Source organism: Bactrocera oleae, chromosome 2 (assembly GCF_042242935.1).
Source record: "Bactrocera oleae isolate idBacOlea1 chromosome 2, idBacOlea1, whole genome shotgun sequence".
Taxonomy (NCBI): Eukaryota; Metazoa; Arthropoda; class Insecta; order Diptera; family Tephritidae; genus Bactrocera; species Bactrocera oleae.
In genome coordinates, this window is record NC_091536.1 from 66,890,902 (window position 1) to 66,912,460 (window position 21,559).

The window sequence follows — 21,559 nt, forward strand, 5'->3', positions numbered from 1 at the left end:
TTAAATCTACAGATTTTACCCCCAGGCTAAGCCAAAAAAAAAACAACTTTTTTTTCGCTCCATCCTTATATACATATTTCTGATCTTCTCTTGAGTAAATAGTCTGAGTTTAGGTTCAGACCAATTAAACCGCCTGAAAATTGTATCGATCTTAAGAACAAAAAAGTTTCTTACCACACTTCATCATAAGCACTAGTATTTTCGAAAGTCCTACCCCTTAATCTCATTTTCTACCGCCGACGTAGCAGCATTTTAAAGACACATGTGCGAAAGCAAATATACGTTTGCTCTTCTCACTTCCTCTTTATGTTATATTTTCATTTTCTTTTTTAATACATCTTTAATCGTTTTGGAAATATCATATATCGTTGCGAGGAATAAGCGTTCTTCGCTTGACCTTGAAACATTAATCTTTGCTGGCAGAAGATAAGTGCGCCATTTAAAATTCAGAATTTAATCAAAGATGGAAAGTGTGGAAAATGAATTGTTAAAGAGAATTTTTATACCTTTCGGCATTTTTAACTATCAATGAGTACTTGCAAGAAAAAAAATAGTTCTCTTTAATTTAGATATCTGTAAGAACTCTATAAGATAAATAAAAAATTCTATTGGAAGAATGACTCAATGTCTGAACCAAAATTTTTTTCTAAAAGAGCACTTTAAGAGAGAGGGGAGGTTGGTTGGATTTCAAGGTAAAAAATATACTTTTTTTGCGAATTTTTTTCTTAAATATGATTGAGACAATATAGGGTAATATTGAGGCATAAGCCAGCAATAGAGCTTCCCCATTAGCGTCTTGAGAAAAAAACAATATGCGGTGTTCACCATAACTTGGCTGGAAATTATCTGAAAAAAAACCAAGAAAAATTAGTTAAATTATGATCAAATCCCCCCCAACGTTCTCTGATAACTTTTTTTCATTTAAAAATTTTTGGCGGCTATTTAAAGTGTAAACTGTTATTTTCCCCTAAAAATTTCGCCATTTTGGGGGTGGAAAAACCCCTAATGTAAAAAAAAAATTATATACATAAATAAAATAAGGGGGGCGGTATTTTCTATGTCGAAAATGTCTCTAAAGTTTGAAATGAATCGGTCTAGTAGTTTTGAAAAGACAGTGAACAAAGACTTTGAAAAAGTAGTTTTGAGCAAAACGCGTCCTAAGTTTATGAGCTATTGGTTGGAGCGTTAAAGGCCAGGAGATTAATAAGACAATAACTTTAATAATATTGCTTCTATCGACCTAAAATTTTAAGGACATATTCTTGAAATGTTAAACTGTAAGATAAGAGAAAAAAAATCCACTTTACGAAAATAAAAACCCTACCCGCCTTTAAGGATATTCAATGCTGTCAATAAGAGACCTTAGGAATAGTTTTGAATGTATATACGGCTACATATGTATGTGTTAAGTAAGGTTATGTTCTTGTAAAACAAATCGAGCACTAAACCTGATCTTATATATGTGTATGATTTTCCGTCGCTATAGCGATACCAGTTTTGGGTACTGATATAGTGGAGTAATATTTTCGACAGGTATGGGACAATACTTAATTGCTCCTCCCCTCTATCGTTTTCCATCGTTTATATTTTCATTCCTTAGGTGTGCCAATGTGTAGAATGGCCTTAGCCGACGTAATTAAATGTCTCTATGAGTTAAGGAAATACCAAACCTGATCTTGTTCCTGTTGAAAAAAAAAATCGGTGGTCTTTTATATATTTCTTTCTATTAGTTGGTATTAATAATATAATTCTCCTATATTGGCCTATCTTTTATGTGTGGATCAGACACTTTCGGGGTATAACGTAACTGGGATAAATTTTGTGGTCTCAAAATATAGTAGATTCCTTTTGCTCTTAATTAAATAAAGATGGTGGTCACATTGTGACCAAAATTGCTTAGGCGTTTATAGATATGCGGTTTGATATTTTATTTGACGACTAATGATGATGGTGAGCTTGAAAGCGGCTAACACTTTTATTGCCACAGTTTTAATTTGAGTTAGAAAAGCTCACCGAAAGCTTACCACTTCATTGTCTTGTGTAGAAAATTGTACCAACAAATCGTAAATCTAAATAAAATTAATTTTTTTTTCTGCAGAATGGCTTTTTGGTCTTAAGTTATACCTTCATACAACTCTTCTTCTAAGCTCGCTTGTGGCTGCTGTAAGAATGTCACCTAACTTATATATGTCTTATAATAAAACAATTATATTACTAAACCAATTTATTGGCCTCATCTTCCCGACCTACATATTTACTCATATTTAAATCCATACTTATCTATGTAAATACTGTTTGCCATTTAATCCGTTATTCAAGCTAAACATTCATTTATTTATATTATTTATACCCATTTCCACATTCCATTCATATTTGTCGATTCGTCGTTAAGGCAACTGCAACACAAATCTTTATCAAGCAACAAGCTAAGCTGACTAGTCTCCCCTCCCTCCACACAAAACCTCACTGGTACGCCCCTACCCTAACCTCAATCTCATTTGAGCGCGATTTTATTCCTTCAATTTAGTTCATTCTTATTCACAGTTATACCTTTATGCTGCATCTCTATTGTATTTGCTTTGCTGTAATTTCATTTCCCAGCACTTTTATTTCATATCATTTTATTTTCTTCCCTTTATTCTTTCATTATTATTATTGCTATTATTTATTTGTATTATTTGTTTTTGTGTTTTATTTTTCAGATTGTGTCTGCGCGAGTTCTGCATTGAGATCCTTCGGTCGGCTTACAACACGCTGGTGCGCCAGGTGCGGCGTGTGCTGGAACGTAACGCCGGCACTGGCAATCATGATGACTCGTACCTTTTGTGGGCGATACGATTTTTCATGGAATTCAATCGGTTGAGCGGCATGCAACTGGAATTGGTGAGGTGAGTACGAAGCACGCTGAAGACCACAGAAAATGCGGCTAGCGTAAGAAATTGAGATTATATACAAAGCTTTGAAGACTGCCTTCGCTGGAAGTTTGACTGATGTGCCCCCGACTTTTTAGCTGCGCGTCCCTTTGTCTGACTGTGATAAGTAATGTTTTCATTGCGATAACGGTAGTCAAGTGTATATACAATATATGGCAGTTGAGCTTTTCTTAAGAGAAATCAGCTTATTGGCTATTGTTGATTCTATTCTACGTCCTTCAATACTATTATTTTGAAGCAATTAAGTGCAGACATTTTTTGCGTATTTCTCTTCTCCGAAAAAATTCTCTTCGAATTGCAATTTTTGTTGTTCGTATTTTTTCGCTGACAATGTCGTAAAACACATTTAAGTGCCTGAGTATTGTCTCAAGTTGCATTTTTGTTGCATCGCACTCGTCGTAAATGGCTGTGAGTGCGAGTGTTAAATTCTTGTTTTTATGACATAACCTCAAAAAATTATATTTTTAAGTGCTCTATTTTGTGAAGTTCCAACAGTTACATAGCTGGTGTTATTTTATTGATAGTTGAAGGGAGAAATGCATTTGCAGTTGCCAATGTTGTGGCAAATAGTCTTGGGTTTTATGTACAGTGAGTGTGAAAAGTACGTAACACAATATTTTTTATTATTGAGTGGAGTATGTTACTTAAGGAAAAAGTAATAACTCTCCACGGTATGCTATCTAAGTAATATTCGACTATCGGGTGGGAGAATACCCATTAACTTCAATACTCCCTTTACCTGCCTTCTCACGGGTATTTTTTTATAAACTCACAACATATTGCTACAGAGTAAAATCGTTTTGTTCACCTAACCTAACGATTGCTTGTATCACCTAAAACTAATCGAAATAGATACGGAGTCATGTATATAAATGTTCGGGATGACAAGACGAATTGAAGTCCGAGTGACTGTCTGTATGCCCGTCTTTCGGTGCAAGCGATAACTTGAGTAAAAATTGAGCTAACTTGATGAAACTTTGTATATACTTATATGTTCCTCGACACCCAAGAGAGATTGGTATTGCAGATGGACGTAATCGGAACACTGCCTAAATGAAAACCTATAAAGTGTCATTACTAATCTCTAAATTAAGATACAAAACTGTAATTTGGTACAGGGGCAGTAGCAAGGCACACTTGAGGAGTAAAGATTGTTTAAAAGTGGGCGCGGCTCTACCTCCTAAAAGGTTTTCTGTACCTATTTTCCAAACCGTAAGAATATTTTTATGATGACAGCATGCCATTGTACCTCAAACGGCTACACTCTTGCATGCGTTTGATCCAATTGTCGAGGCACTTTTGCCAATCTGATTGAGGTGTCTATAAAACACTTTTATTGCCACAGTTTTACTTTGAGTTAGAAAAACTCACCGAAAGCTTACCATTTCATTGTCTTGTGTAGCAAATTGTACCAACAAATCGTAAATCTAAATAAAATTATTATTTTTTTCTGCAGAATGGCTTTTTGGTCTTAAGTTATACCTTCATACAACTCTTCTTCTAAGCTCGCTTGTGGCTGCTGTAAGAATGTCACCTACCTTATATATGTCTTATAATAAAACAATTATATTATATAAACCAATTTATTGGCCTCATCTTCCCGACCTACATATTTACTCATATTTAAATCCATACTTATCTATGTAAATACTGTTTGCCATTTAATCCGTTATTCATGCTAAACATTCATTTATTTATATTATTTCCCATTTCCACATTCCATTCATATTTGTCGATTCGTCGTTAAGGCAACTGCAACACAAATCTTTATGAAGCAACAAGCTAAGCTGACTAGTCTCCCTACCCCAACCTCAATCTCATTTGAGCGCGATTTTATTCCTTCAATTTAGTTCATTCTTATTCACAGTTATACCTTTATGCTGCATCTCTATTGTATTTGCTTTGCTGTAATTTGAACTCATTAACCGACCCTTCAGGTGTCGAAAAACGTTGACCACTTAGTTAAATTTTTACGTACGGGAATAAAAAGAAGCCATTCGGCGTCAAGTCAGGACAATACGGTGGACGACTCATCAAATCGATGTTTTGAGTGCTCAAAAATACAGTTATTTCAGTCGACGTGTGAGAGCTCATATTGGCGTGGTGAAGAGCGATTCGTCTTCGGTGGTTGGTTTTCTTGATTTATTGAAAGACAACTGACAAACAAATGGGCATCAGTTTGCGCACAGAATTAATAGTTTCCGAACATCAACTGATTTTGGACGACCTTAACGAAATACGTCTTGGAATGATCTACGACCTCGATTGAATTAATCTTACCATCGATAAACACTGGTCTTTTGTGGAGCTTCTAAAAATTCAATTAAATTCACCGATGCAGTGTTGCTGAGTGAATCCACGTCGACATTTGCAAAAAATGATCGCGCTAAAATGTTCAAGATTTAATTAAATTTTTTGGCCGAGATGAAGTTGTTTGCTTTGGCATTTCATAACAACGTTTGTAAATCGTGCAAATTTATTACCAAAATATAAGTTAGGCCCGCGCGACGAATTTTGTTCAACGATTAAGATTACTTTTGTTTTTGGTTATTATGTTACAATAATAAATAAAATTGTGGCGTTTGGAGTGATTATAACCAACAAGCCATTATTGAGACGCCGTTACATTCTCAAGGAGTCACTGGTGTGCTCTATAGGCAGAGGGAATCATTGGTCCATAATGTTCGAGATTGAGTCAATGGAGAAGGCTATAGATATACAAGTATATACATATATGGATATAAAGATATTGATGTGGACGACTTTTCGTTCCAACATCAGCCCAATTGGGCCTCACGGCTGGAATTTATTCAATCCAGCCACGGTAGTAACTTGCCCGAAATCATTTTTAATACATATTGGCAAGCCCTTATGTTTATAATAAAGCAAAATTCTTGGCCATAACATTAAATTATATGCGCTTTATTTCTTCTTGAGAACCACTTGTCTAAAACAACCCTTTACTAGCCTTGAATAACAAATAAACATCTTATAAAGTAACTGAGATGTTTGTAGGAAGTAAATGTTTGAAATGGGGTCGCCAGAGGCCCCAATGAACTTCCTTAGATAAAGCTAGCTGAATTCAACTGCAAAGAGAACTACTAACTTAAAAAGAACTAAACCACTTAAGTAATCAACTTCTCTTCTACCGTTTTCCGAATTCAAGTAAATTAATGGAAAGAAGAGAGATCCCTTTGTGACTATATTATATCTAAAAATCAAACATATATCGATATATATGCGTGGGAAAGAACCAGGTTGTGTTGTTGTTTGATATTTTTTCTGAAAATGCTTCATCTACTTGAGGGCTCATACTTGACTTCATCTGCTGATGAAAATATGCCGATAACTTTTCGGAACTGTGATCCCTATGTCATAGGAATGCCTCAATTATTAGTCATCGACATTAGTCGAAATATAGATAAAGATAGGCATTTCGAGACATTCATCTAATACAATTTTTTTTTTTCCAAACAATTCCTTAAGGATTGCTAAAATAATGCAAGTTTTCATAAGACCGAATTCTCCAAAATAGACTCGCTTGAGGAAAATAAGTCGGTTGCTAAACATTATTCTTCTATCTTTATTCAACGATTAACACTTTTCAGATACACTGTGTTTTGACTATACCGACATTACTACCAAAGAATTCGTTGTTCTTGGTCAGACTAACAAAGCTGTAAAGAAAATTTTAGACTACCATAATGTTAGTGCGAAGCGAGCTAGGTTGTTTGCTTGAGGCGCCTTTGGCATTTTCAATGCTCTTCTCGGTCAGATTTTATTGTCGGTTGGCTATGTTAAATTTATTTAGTACGCGCGCGGAAGCTTCGTACAAAATGCTTTCACTCGCATCCGATTTTCTAGCCAACCACAATATTGCCAGCCGGTTCACTCTACTGCTGGTCATTCTACCATAGACGCTCCATAAATCCTCTGTGCGACAAGGAGAGAGGAAATGCGCAATGAAAGTGGTGGAAAGTTGATAAATATTTTTGCTTTTATTCCTTTCCGGCAGGCGCAACAATAGTTTTATTGTTTAAACGTTGCGCTAGAGAATAGACGCGGCGGCAACGAAGCGACCAGGCGGCAAAGAGCAGCTACCGCTGTGCGTTGTTCGGCGGTAGCGGTTGATGGTTGCACTTGTTGTACAGGGTTGCATTGTCCATCATGTTCCCTATTTTGTTTTACTACTTCGGTGACTGACGCTTTCCATTGTTGTCCATTGTTGTTGCGCTGTTGTTTGGTTCATTCAAAGCTAACGAAATTTCGCCAATTTTCTTGCACTCTCCAACATTCTGTTGTCCTCGTCTTCAACACCTACAGCTGGTGCTAAGCACATACGTTTCGAGCGTCTTCCGTTAGCTAGCAGACAATTCACTTATTTATTTTGCCATCCCTTCTTCTTCGGCAGCCAAGGTTGAGATTTGGAGAGAATTTTATTTATTTACTTTTATTTTTCTCGGAAACTATTTTGCTTGTCATTCCGTGTAGCCCTGCCTATAGCTTTGCCACTGCGAAAATATCTTCAAAATTGTTTTGGTTACTTGCAAATTAGTTTCTACATGACAAGAATGATGCTTTACAAAAATGTTGTCATTTCGCTACTGCTTTCGGTCCACTTGTCCCTTGCGTGCCCTCAGCGACAACCAGAATCTCCTTCATTCGTTTATTTATTCCTTCGTTTATTGCTGCGTGACATTGTGTCGCTCAACTGTGCCAAATAGTTATAAAGTGTACCAACTAAGTGAGACCTCCTATGACAGTTGGCTCACCCACTTGTGGAAAACTTCGGCAGGAAAATCTTGTGTGGGCAGCCAACTGGTTGTTGCTTGTAGTTTTCAAAACTTTGCCTGTCGGCGTTAATGCAATTTGTTTAGGGATTTTCCCTGAGTTCCTCCACCAGTGCAACATAGTAACCACTGTGTTTAGTCATTTTCTACAAGAAAATATTTTGTAAATTTTTCAAGAAAAAATAAAGTTAAAATTTTGCTAAAATTTGTGTACAATAACAGTGAAATTTGTTTCGTGCATTGTTCGATTGTGCGGTCTATTGTGGCGAAGTGATGATGCAGCGCTGTAGAGCTTGTAACCATTTCAAGGCAGTGTAGCGTTTAGCCAACCACAAGCTTTCCAAGTTCAGAAATACATACATATGTTACAGCCGTCATAAATGTCGACGTCTTTCTCCTCTGGTACCGAACAACCGAAGAAATTTAGTTTTCAGTCGTTGAGAGAATTGAGTCCCTAAATTCTACGCACAATGTTTCCAATTGAGCCTTGTTTTCGATCTTAAGGAGACCGAGCTGTTCTTAGGATTACTAAAAGCTTTTTGTCTGTACGACAACTGAGGAACTCAGACGGGTAACTCCTATAAACTTTTTTTTTGTATATTTTAAAATTTTTTCAGAATGTGATCTCGAAGGGTCTTGGCAAAATTCATCGATCATAGCTTCTGTGGTATTCTTCGGTCAATGGTAGAAAATTTCATTTTTCTCCTGGAGATTTTGTAGTTGCCTTTCTATACCTCTCTCTCGACCTTCGAATTTTAGGTTCGTTATCTTGCTTATTTGTTTTTAGTGGTTTGGTCGCCTTCCACATCCCACTAATAAGTTGTAACAACTAATAATTTTGATCGTGTCTCGGTCTTTGTCATTTTAGTTAAGAGATTTTTCAAAAAGTTTGATTTAAATACATAAAACTATAATGCAAAAATTACTTAAGGACACAATATTTCCAATTTTCCACCACCTGTTTTCAGCATAACTGGCCTTATCTCATCAATTGGTCAATGCAGTTGCATAACTTGATTTTTTCCCAAAAGAAGTAGTCGGACGAAGTTAAATCACATGACCTCGGTTATCAATCGTCTTAGTTTTCGAAATGTTTTCTCTAAAGTTTCGCTTTCACTGAAGTTTCACTTTCGTCGAAAAAAAGCGACGGTTTCGCGCCCCATATTGTTAACTACACTATCCTGCTGGAACTATTTAGCACTTCGATGATTGATAATGATTTGGAAAATCACAAAGTTGTGAATAATCATCCTGTACCGCTCACTATTGCTGGTAAGGTTATATTCATCCTGAGTTTTGAAAAAGCAAAAACCAATAATGCCTTGGGAATAGAAAGAATCGTAGTCAGTAACTTTTAACTAGATATAAGGGAGCCTGGAAAGACACTTCAGAGTTAAAAACTATCCCTTTCAAAAATTCTATACCCATAAAAAAGACCTAAGTTTCTCTGAGGCCGATTAGTTGAGAGGACCCACTCGGCTACAACAATGTAATTCTTCCAGCTAAATTTACAAAACAATACTATTGAAGTCTTCCTACCGGCTTTGATCGGTTTTTCGAAACTTTTTTCGAGCATAAAATAAATCTTCACTTTGGAAAAAGTATGTCATATTTGGTACGCCTGACTAATGAAGCTAATATATTTAGGCTTGCTCCGGTGTAATCGAAAGTTGATAGAAGCGCAAATTTTCATTCATACCGTGCCTGTAGTTTCTTCTTCTGAGTTTTTAGAGCGGATATAAGGTATATTTTTCGGTTCCATTTCTTTCTGTTAATTCCAGTTATCCTTTTTCCCCTTTTCTTTGCGCTCATTTCATTTGCTGCCAGCCACCGGATTAAACATTTTAGTAATTACCGCAAACGCGGAGTTCTGTTCTCATTCCACTAATCCCCAACTCATTTTCAAAGTAAGTTGAGCAGATGTTGCGCTTCGTCCAGACATACCTGTCTAGTACCATTCTGAAGTATGCGCCGTTAAGCGTATCTCTCTGTAATTTTGTTAATGACTTCAACTACTACAAAGTATTTGCCACTTACCGCGCTCTCCCCCGCATCTTCACTTCGGCAAATGCAACTTTTGAGGAGTTCTACTTTCGCACAGCGACCCAACTTCGGTGTTTCTTGTTATTTGTTGCTGCATTTGAATTTTAATTTCTTAACACTTAAACTCATTACTTCACTTTTCCACACTTTAACACTTATCGTCTTTGTGCATTTTTACGCTCCTTAATGCATATGTATGAGTAGTCGAACGATTTTTTCTCTTTTCTTCGTATTTACTTGCAGCGAGTCGTTGAGCGTGCAGTGCTTCCACTGGGTGCTTACGCGTATGCAACATGATATGGACATGATTATCAGCGACAAGAAGCAGGCGCGCGTCTGGGCGAAACGTTTGCATGTCGCACTACAGGTGAGTACCAACTTGAAAATATATTCATTTATATATGTATGTGCTTGTACTTACAAATGTATGGTATGTGTCTAATAAACTAGTTGCACTCCATGCATTTTTTTATTTGGTGTTGAAAAGTTCTCGGCAGTGGCGAGTCTCGAACTGTGGGTTACATGTAATTTTATAGAAAGAAAAACAAATTCGAAACATTTAGGGGCCTAAAAAACCCTAAAATAGCTTGACATATCAGCTAGAACGCAATTTGAATGATGACCGAAAAGTCAGATCCTAGTAGAGAATACTTTCGTCTCGTCTTAAGAAAGGTATTTTTTATATGAAGTTGTCTCAAATGAAAAAACCTTTAAGTCCGATGTTATTTTTAGCAGATTTTTGAGAGAAAACACCAAGAGCCTTAAGCATTACAATCTTGAGCAAAAAAAATTAAACCATTGGTTCATAAGAGCTTTAGAGGAAAAAAGTGTGACATTTTTCTGGATCATTGAATATTCTTCTGTAAATATTTTAACCAACGTTTGATAACCTTAATCCGGTAATCATATAGAAGGTAAAATTATTCCCGCCAATCTTTAGTTTTTCCTTTTTTTCTCTTCATATTTGATTTTCTTAGTAATAATCCTTTCTGCTTACATTGTTCCATTAATAATAAATATCGCTTGCCTAATGAATGACTCAGGGTTTCCTTTAGTATCAGTTTTGAAAAATAGACGTAATGATCAACCAACTGCTGTTAGAGTTTCATATTCGAAAAACTATACTAAGTCATACCGTTAGCGTAAAAAGTCTATGTTGCCCAATGTTGTACTATGCAGCTAGATGGCAGTAGGGTCTAATAACATGGCGAAGGAAGCGGATTTATCGCATTTCGAAAAAGACACACAGATACACATTTCGTTCAAGGACACCAGGATTGTTACAGAGCTACAGATGATTAACGTAGAAAAAACAGGGAGACGGCTCTGTACTCTAGGTCTTGACCTCAGTCCGTCTATCGAATTCGATGAGTGTCATCCAGGCGGAAGGATTTAAGATTAATAATCTATGGGTCGATTGCTCTAAGAAGGTCATCAAACGGTCTACCCAATTTGGTTCGAAAATACACCCTGTAGGCAACCCTCTTCCACATCCAAGTAGCGCTCGATCAGTCGTATTAAAATATTCTATATAAAAAAAAAATATATATAGATTGCGCTTCCTTATAATACGTTTTAAGACCTGAAAACATCATCCAGCTTTTTAAACCATCTGGCTTTTCGAATCTACTATTGTTCTTTGGCTATAGGAAAGTCATGCATGTTTGTTCTACAGATATGCGCATAGTTCCAGCTCCGCCCCTATATCTGTGATTTCTTGTTCCAAAAGTAGTTTTATGACTTTCCATCGCTTTACCACCATTTGCAACTTCTACTATTTGTGATTTGCTTTGTTACTTCGACCGACTACCACCGATTTCATCATGTACCGTGATGTTTGTAATTTGCTCTCTGCTAGCTCACGCCATTTTTCGAGCGCAAAACTTCACTTGTCGCCTTCATTTTTATGCTGCTCGTTTTCATCACTTTACTTACCTTCGCCACTTCCTATTTCTCGCTGCTCTCTGCGTTGTCGTGGCAATTTCAAATGTTGATGCAACTTGCCACAAATTTGTTCGCACAACTCCTTTCCTTACATACTATGTATGTCGGTTCCTGCTACATTGGAGTTTTGCCAAGCAACCTGAAGAGTTGTAGTAGTGACTTATCACATTTTACGGTTATTAAGTGAAAACGCAGCAACGCTTTGAGTATGTTAAGAAATCAAATGTTGCAAAGAAGTTGGCAGCAGCAAACAAAAAAATGTGGAATTTCACTACTCGAACTAGTCAAAGTGCTTTGTCTGCAATGCTGAGGAAGCGAAAGAGGTAGAGAGTGACGTACATGATCGTATGCTTGTCACAATTACAACAAAAGCAAAGGAATTTTCTGCAGGAAATAGTTGTAGTAAGGAAAAGATATTTGACATTTACATATATAGGGTGGTTCATATGATTGTTTTTGGTACTTTTTGGGCCAAGTTTTCAAAATATTTCTGCTAAAGAAATTTTTTAAGAACTCGTTTATGGTTTCTCACTCTATCTCTGGGGTGTTGTTCGCCCCAAGGGTCAAAAGAATGTAACGCATTCAAATAAAATCTCCGAGGTTGTCAATCGACTAATACGAGAGCGCCACAATCCGATTATCGGACTAGACGCAGAAAGATTTTATATCATATCATTATGATTTGAAGTGTCAGAGGTACATATAAGGTCCCAATTGCCAGAAACAAAATTGTCGAAGTTCATAACTTTAACGTAACAGGTTAAAAAAATTCTTTACTACTCATACTCTATGATCTTCGCTTGGAAATATTTTTCAATGTAATTTAACTCTAAAAGGATTAGTTTTGCTGTAGGGGCCAAGGTACAAGTTTCCGGCGAGGACAATTTCTAACAAGAATAAGCTTTACCTGTCGCGTTTCAGATTGACCGGTTGTATATGAACCACCCTATACATAAAATTATATGCAGTTAGTTGTAAATACAAGTACTTGAGAGCATGAAAAAATTACAACTATTTACGAAGGCAAAGTCACGTGTGGCATTTTACAGCAAGATTATTTACCAAGTAAAGCTGCTTTGCAGTTCATTGCATTTACGTGCCGCAATGCCGCCCTGCCGGTACTCCACCTACGTTGCGATTTGGTGTCGATTGCTGCTCTTTTTACCGTGCTGCCGTTGATACAATCGAAATTTGCTCAAGTATGTACTCGCATAAGCTCGCTAGTTGCTGTCACGCTGGTTCATTAACACGAATCGAATTCAGCGCATGTCTTCGGCGTCGGGTCTTGCGTTAATTAATACTTAGTACAACGCTGTCTCGTTCCTACTCGCATTACACAAATTCTACTACACAGGTGTCTATGAAGTGGCTAAGGAAGGCGTCTCTGAAACTCCTTAACTCATACCCAATATGGCACCGCGACGCTCACACACTTTCGTTGAATGCATGAGTCTTGACATGCTGCTGCACTATTTCGCACAGCTCCAGTCAAGTCTCGCCTGATACTCATTAGAAATGCGCACAAATGTTCGTATCCTTCAGTAATGTTACTTCCGCTTCTTTAGCGACGTTTTGCTTAATTAGATGCTCGTGAAGTAGTCTTATTGTAAAGCATGTGCTGGTCTTTTTACACCTACTACACTTCACATCGTAGATTGCGCGGTGTTTGACGGAAAGTGGGGCCAACATGTTCTTGATTAAGCGAATCTAATGCCAATTTGCATAAAATAATCCGGTAGTAAATTGTAGTTCATCTAGTTTTTATCTTTGCTGAAACTGTTCATTTCTTCTTTTCCACTACGATAATCTCTTACTTTTACATATTCGAAAGAGGTTGCAAAGTTTTGCTTTAGTTTTTAAACTAATGAACTAAGCGCCGACTTCGCAATATTCAACGGGAACAATGAAATGTTTTCTCGAGTCTATCAATGCCTTTCTAAACAAATTGTGCTTTAACTAACCTCCTACTCCAACCAAAGTTTGAGGGACTTTTTCTCAGTCATTTATTCCACAATTAATTTCTTATGTTGAAAAGCACTTTGCTTCTGCTAATCTCCTTTTCTTAATATCAAAGCAAGAGGTCTGAAGAATATTTATCGTCGCTCGATTGATCCACGAAAATATTGTATTTCAATGACAAAGCGAAGATTAATACTTCTAACATTGGTGGATGTTCATTCAAACAACCTTCAGTTTATATATATTGTTTGCAAGTCCTCATTGGAGTAGTCTTCAAATCTATTTTCGTGTGCTAATATTAGTGCAATGAGTTTCTTTAATATTCCGTTGATTCGACTTTACCGGATGTGAAGATTTTAAGCTTAATTATCCTTATTTTAGAAATATCTGCGGTACATTACAGACTTCTACCAACAGATCTGCAGTTGTCGTTGGTGGATAATAATCATATAATTACCAAAAAAAAATCTGTATCCGTATGAGTTTATCATTCATTTGCTTACTTACGATCTCAATTTGATAATCTGAAGCCATCTGAGTTTTAACTCTAAGATTATGGGATCTGGTCCGAATAAAAATCTATACATGTATATATGGTAAATACTGTCAGGATATTTCGCGATTGCGGTTAAATTTATCTGTTTGAGTTTATGTAGATGAACTGTATTAATACATACATAAGGTCTAGTAAAAAGAAATCCATTATTTTTTCAATAAATGGTTTTGGTAATCTGTATATCGCGTTGTATAAGTGGTTACGGTGATCATATGGCGTTAGAAAGCTAAGATTTTGAACTAAAAAACTTTTTCGACAGTTTTATGATCGCTTGACTTGTCGAAAATTTATTATAGATATCGTCGAGGCCGACCTTCATGGAAACACTGTTTCGATTGCCCAGGAACGAATTTTCATCTGCGAATAGCTGCTAAATCACAACAAAATCGATTCTTTTCTAAAGCGGACGACTACTAGTGATTAAAAGTGTGTCACTTACAACAACATCAAGCAAAGACGGTTGGGTTCGGAAACTTGTGTTCTGTCAGAACAACGCTGGGCCACACACATCGTTAGTGATTCACCAGAAGCTCCGAGAGCCTGGTTGGCAGGTTCTTATGCAGCGTTATTAAGCATAACCAAGCTCTGTACCATAAACTCGACTTTATACGCCACAGTAGTATTTATCATTTAACACAGCGTTGAGCAATTTTTGGTATTTATGTACTTATAATGCGTAGTGGAATTAATTTAAATTTGGGGTTAGAGAGAACACTGTACTTTGATTTTATAAAACCTTAAACTCGAGTTTATAGTGAAAGTTTTTATAGTTTAAGAGTTGACAGACTTCATCAACTCATAGAGAAAACATTTTGAGTAAACAATTTTTTACATTAGTCTGCCACTATGAGAATAGAGTTATGGTTGAACTGAAAAAGAGTACATGAGGTCAATAAGGTCATACATCAAGGCAGACTAAAAAAACTAAAACAAAAGATGAGAAATGAAAAATACTATTCTTGCGGTTATTTCAAGATCTTTAGCTTCTTTAGCTTTACTATACTCTTTACTCTGCATAAGTAAATCTCCCAGCATCAGGGTGTCAATATCTGATGCATTATTTTTATTTGATTACTTAGACCCTGGATTATTAAGTTCTTCTATTAACTTTAGTTAGCTGCAAACCCTGCCATAACACTCGACTATAGCTATGCTTAGTTGTTTATTATTTTACCATTTGCCTTACCACTTTATTTACCATATATGTAACTGTGTATGTATGCGTGTAAGTAACAGAACTTCGCTTCCAATTTGCCTTGCTCCCAAACTCTTATTTATTCTCATTTCTTATTCTTTGCTTTTGTTTTTAATTACAGACATTCCGTGAATTGTTGTTGAGTTTGTTGGCGCTGCAGAAAGTTAAGGACGATCGAGCGTTGGCCCTCTTCGATATGCTATTGAATAATGTCTGCTATGTGCTGGAGTATCGAGAGACAATATTGCATCTGTTGATGAACTACAATGAGGCGCATAGCACCAAGTAAGTATGGTAGATTCCGGAAGGGAATTAAGGATAAACACAAACAACTAAACTAATAGCAGTACTTGAAGTAAATAAAGTGTTATATACGCACATATGTGTTTACTGACATTGAGCGTCGAAAGCATATAAGATAAGAGTTTTAATCCTATAGAAATTATATTTACTTGCTCTTCGAGTTATTAACATATCAATCAAACGTATAATACGTATTTACTTGTTTGCTTATCTTGAATCTGTAAAATTAGTTTTTATGCCCTGAAGAGGGCATTTTAAGTTTGCCACGAAATTTGTAAACGTCGGAGGCCCTTAAAAATATATACCATATACATATGTAGATAAATGATAAGCACGAAGAACTGAGTCGATTTAGCTATGTCCGGCTGTCTGTATATACGTGGACTACTTTTTTCATATTTTTAGAATTTTCTTAAGTGAACCCTTTTCTTTAATGTTTTATCGGGCTGTCCTCTTATATCGAGATTAATATCTTTAGTTAAATTTCGATACACACAACAAAAAAAAAACAAAAAAGAAATAAAAACTAAAAAAATGAATGATAAAATCAAATCGTTAACTCAAATCGAAAAAAAGTTCGTAAATAGCTTCATTACTTAAGTGGGCGCCTAACTCTATGCAACGGTTGAGTGGTAATTATTGTCAGTGAGCTTTATTTGATGTTCGATCTACCATAGGTGCTTATGGGGAACAAGACTTGGAAAAATAGTAAGACCTTGTATTGACAGCCCTCAATCATATTATCGATTACTATCTCCAAATGCAGCTGAAAATGGCCCTTTTGCCCTTTAGTTTAACAACTAGCATTGCAGTGCACTTCGACATTGCAAACTTTAAGCTTTACTGTGTATAAGCACACTTTCATGTCTGTTTATTTATAATAAACTGCATTAGTATGCGTTTAAATTCTCTCGTTGTTGTGAAAATTTGCGAAAGCTTCAGTAACAATGCATAGCTCCATACATGAATGTGTGAGAGCCTTAGTATGTGTGTTAGTATAGTAAGCGTTAGTTACTTCGCTATGCCACGCTATTTGCCTGAAGCTTAATAGGATTGCTGACATCGTTGGCCATGAATGTGTGAAATGTCTTAAATGTTTATACACACACAAATACTCGTTCATACAAGTAAAATGATGCAATCGACAACATTGCGATGGAATGTCAGCTGTATATCCGTTAGACAGTTAGTTAGTTAGTGGGTATGATGATACAATGGCAATGCCAACAACAATAACAATAAACCCGCTAGTTAAAACAACAATTAAATTTGCAACATCAAGGAAAATTACAACAACAATAAGAAAACATTAAATTGAAACAACAAACAAACAAATTATAACAACAATTATGTATAAAATAGTAGGAATAACAACTAAGAACAACAACAATAACAATATTTAATACAACAACAATAACAACATCCATAACAACAACAACAATAACAAATTAATATCACAATGGAAACAACAATAACAACAAGAATTTATATTAGAACAACAATAACAATTTATTTATAATAAAACAACAATTTATATTACAGCAACAACAAATTAAATCGGTTACTTCGCAAAGATTTAGCGACAATTCTCCTACTCTTTACACAACCACACACAGACACATGCTCGCTTTTCACGTTCCCAATCTCGCCGCTGTGTTTGCAAAACTTTCGCTGCAGTTACGCTGATAAAATTGTTGGTTGTTATTTTTGTTAGTCAACTTGTTGTCTTTGCGAGTGTCTGCTGTCTTAGTTTGCTTTAGAATTTCCATGCACTTTGCTCTCGTATCGACGAAAAGTTTAATTGATTTTGCAAACATGTTGTTGCCGCGTGCTCGAGCATAAAATTATTATCTCTATAGCGTATTACCAGCATAAGTGTAGAAGCGTCTGTGTCGTCTAACATCACTCGCTCATACACATAAAAAGTTTTGAGCCCAGCTATAAACTATATTGCTACATACTTGTCGAAAACTTTGCTTGAATTTTAATTGCACTCCAGTTGGTTATTTGGTCGACTATTTACTTAAATGTGTAAATGAATGTGAATAAATGAATGGGTGAGTGACTCACTGGGCATAAATGACTGCCTGCCGGCTCAGTTACACTCGCACTGCCGTTTACAGTTAGTATGTGTGCGTGTATGTGCCTTGATCTCAGTACCAATTGTTCGGTCTGATTGCACTGAGTCCCAGTTGCAGCTTTCCGGGAATATTCTATTTACTCTAGCAGGAATGGTGGTTGTCTGGTGGTTTTTGTTATTGTTGTTTAAGCTTCTGATACTTTTGCTTACAATATAACATAATTCAATTGTTTATAGCACATAAATGCTATTATTGTTTTTGCTGTTGTAGTTGTAGCTATTTATTACTAACTCTTACTGCATTGCTACAGTCGGCCCTAATCGGCTCTTGTCAGGCAGACGGAGCCTGCAAATGCATATATGTATGTATGTATGCATATAATTTATATTTACTCGAACCTAAGCGATGGCATTTTACCAAATTATTTTGTCTCTGAAACCCATAAATACTGGTAGGCATGTAAACATATAGGGATGCTATATTTTACAGGCGCACAGTGCGAATTTTAATTCTATAAGTTAATATACATATAAATACAAGTATATGTGTACGTACATACTTGTATATAAGAGGCCCACTACGGTTCTCTTGTAATTGCTTCTGCTGTCTAATCATATTATTGTAATCCATTATGTTTTGCTTTAATAACTTTCCCTAACTTGCTTACTATGAATGCAAATTTCAGTCTCTGCACACACTTTTATAAAATGTGAAAAAGGTTATATTTAAACCTGGTTTCTCTGTATGCTGAAAAAATAATCGATAATAAAAACACACTCTCGCATAGTCAAATAGTATACTCGTTTGAGTATACTGTTGCCTCAGTTATTTACATTCACATTGAAATTAATTAGAGCGAATTAAACGAAATTTACTCAAATTATGAGCAATTATATTAGGTATATAAGGGTTAAAGGAAGTATTGATCCGATTCAACCCATTTTTGACACAAAAACATACTATTTTCGAGAGTTTCTTTTATTTATTTTATTAAATTAATTTCAATTATATATCTTACACATTGACCGATATTTTCGATAAAAACTCAACTAGAGGCACTGGCGTCCACATATTCAGTGCCTAGGGGATTGAACATTTTTGGTTTGCCTTAGACAATTTTTAATCACAAGGTGGCATACTTAACATGTATTATTCACGCAAAGTTTTACCCCGATACGAATATTGTTGCTTGATTTGCATAGTGGAAAGTGAAAGAAGAGAAAAGATGGAATTTAAAATGGTGTTATATGGGAAAAAAACGATAAAATTTTTAAACAAAAATCAATTTTATGTCGATATAGATATATCGTTTTATCGGTAATTTTTATCGGTAATTTTGTTCATTTAATTACTTTAATTGCTTTGTCTACCAATCCACGTTTTACTGTTGCTTATGAAGCATAGAAGATTAAAAATAAAAAACTACTTTGAATTTAGGCCAAACTAACCTTAAGGGCAGCTTAATATTTAAGCCCTTTAAACTTTTATAAATGAAAATTTTGTTGTATTTACTTGTTGTAGATACATAACGTACGTAATTTGCAGCGCACACAGCGAATTCTATCCTCACTTAATACCTGTCATGCATAACTACAAGTAGTTGGTACAAATCTCTACCATGCTTTTACATATATTGCTGCAATCCTTATTTTTTTTAGTGACAATGCTTTCTGAGTCGACTGTGGTAGCTCGTGTGTTGTGAAATCGTGCTAACTGTATTAAACTGCGATCCAAATAGTGTATTTGTGTAAGCCTGGCTTAGAGTAGATGTACATACAAATGTAAATATTGTGTTACGCCAAAGTACTGACTTTCGTTGTTGTGTAGGTATGTGTTCGATACCACTTTATTAAAGTAGAAGAGGAAGGGAATACCTGTAATATTTACATACAGTAGGGTGGTTCTCTCATATAAAAAATGTTTAACTTAACTTTTATTTTCAGCTAATATAGTCGAATATATGTAGCATATGCTAAATTTAGTATCGATTAGAACGGTTAAGATTATTCGAATAATTCTCTAATCGCATTCCAAATGCATATGCGCTTTTGTCTACTTTAACGGTACTGTTTAGGATTGAGACTAAATATATTCTAAATTTGTTTTTGAAGAATTTTGTTTTAACAGCCCTGACAAATTGAAAAATAGTACATTTTATTTTTAAGGTCCACCCTAATATGAATAATGTGTTAAAAATCATACATTTTGTTTTAAGGAGCACCCTAACATAAGTGAGGTATTGAGATCAGCTATTTTTATTTTGAGGACAAGCTAACATATTCAAAACTCATACACTTTGTTTTATGGGCCACCTTTACAAAAGTGAGGTACTAAAAATCATAATTTTTCTTATAAGGAGTTCGACAAAAACAATATGTGCATAATGATATCCCTCTGTTGCAGTTAAAAAGTGTAATAAAATATCTATATATGCAACATACTATACATACATATGTATAGTTGTGGACAATATTAATATTTTCATTTTAAATTTTCATAATTTATTTTTGAATTTTTGTTACCTTTCGTTTCGTCATAATCACTACCTTTCATTGTTAAAAGATAAACTTGACAGCGAACAATTTTGATTTGCCTCTTTTGTTTCCTCGCACAAAGCAATTAATTAATGAAATCTCCTCTTCTATAAATTTACACATAAAACGAAGAAAAAAAAATAAATGAAAGCGAAATATTTCGCTTTACAATTATTGTGTAAAAGCATAAATTTACACCGATAAAACATTACTTGGAATTGTAAATGTCAACAGTCAATACAATCGCAACAAAAAGTGCATGCAACTACGGCAGTTGTTTGTACCGTTTTTCATCAGCAAAACAAATTCACTAATGGAGATGTTAAAAATTATATTTTACAATATTTTTGCGTGAAAGTTTGCCAAACTGTTAGCTAATTAGAATGAAAGCACGCTGTAGAACACCTGGCATTTCGCAATATATATTTTGGTTTGCGAAATTTTAATTAGGTTACTTTAATATTTTTAATACAGTCAAATTTTTAGTTTATTATGAAACTAGTTTGTACAAATGTCGCAAATATGTTGCTATTATATCTTATTTAATGAATAATAATTTACTTAAAATTACCGCCATAATTAATTTTTCGTTTACAGAATTATTTAAATATCCTTTGCCATTTTGTATTTGCTTCCGACTTATTACATATATCTAGTGGTATCTAATTTATAGCCTTTCAGTAACTCCTTAAAGCATCGTTATTCTAATTGAATTGCGCCTAAAAGAAATATTTTTATTCTAAGAAATAAATGTTGCCTACATTAAGGATGGCTCTCTATTAAGGCACGGTTTCACACCTATTACGAGCATATTATAAAAAAATTTACATTTTCATGACACTAGGGGAATCTATGTACTTATTTCATATCGTTTTTCTTCATATTGGCACGCTATTTGTAACATTTTGAAAATTGTAATAACGTTTGAGTTATCTGAGTTAAATAAAATATCCTGCTGTGTTTCTAAATGATGTTCTGTGAGGAGTACATACATACACATACACATGGTTCTGAGCAATATTTGTATCAAAGCGGTATTGTGGGAGTGATGTTTGCGAAATCTAAATCAAATTCGTCGATATAAACATTCAACGAAGCGTGAGCCTGAAAGTGTGTACGATTTGTGAACTGTTCTGTATGTGGGCTTGGATATAAATATCTTGCGGATTATTTTTATCAAGACATATGTGAATGACGGTATTGAAGTTCAATTTGTCCCTA

The 21,559-nt window shown here is 35.2% G+C and overlaps 1 protein-coding gene across 1 annotated transcript in view; it reads left to right on the forward strand.

Annotated features, from left to right (window-relative positions):
• Positions 1-21,559, forward strand: part of timeout (circadian regulator timeout) — a 411,432-nt gene that overhangs the window by 24,731 nt on the left and 365,142 nt on the right. The window contains exons 5-7 of the mRNA XM_070105532.1: positions 2,703-2,888; positions 10,010-10,133; positions 15,542-15,705. Coding sequence (XP_069961633.1) covers positions 2,703-2,888; positions 10,010-10,133; positions 15,542-15,705 — 474 coding nt within the window. The remainder of the gene's footprint in view (positions 1-2,702; positions 2,889-10,009; positions 10,134-15,541; positions 15,706-21,559) is intronic.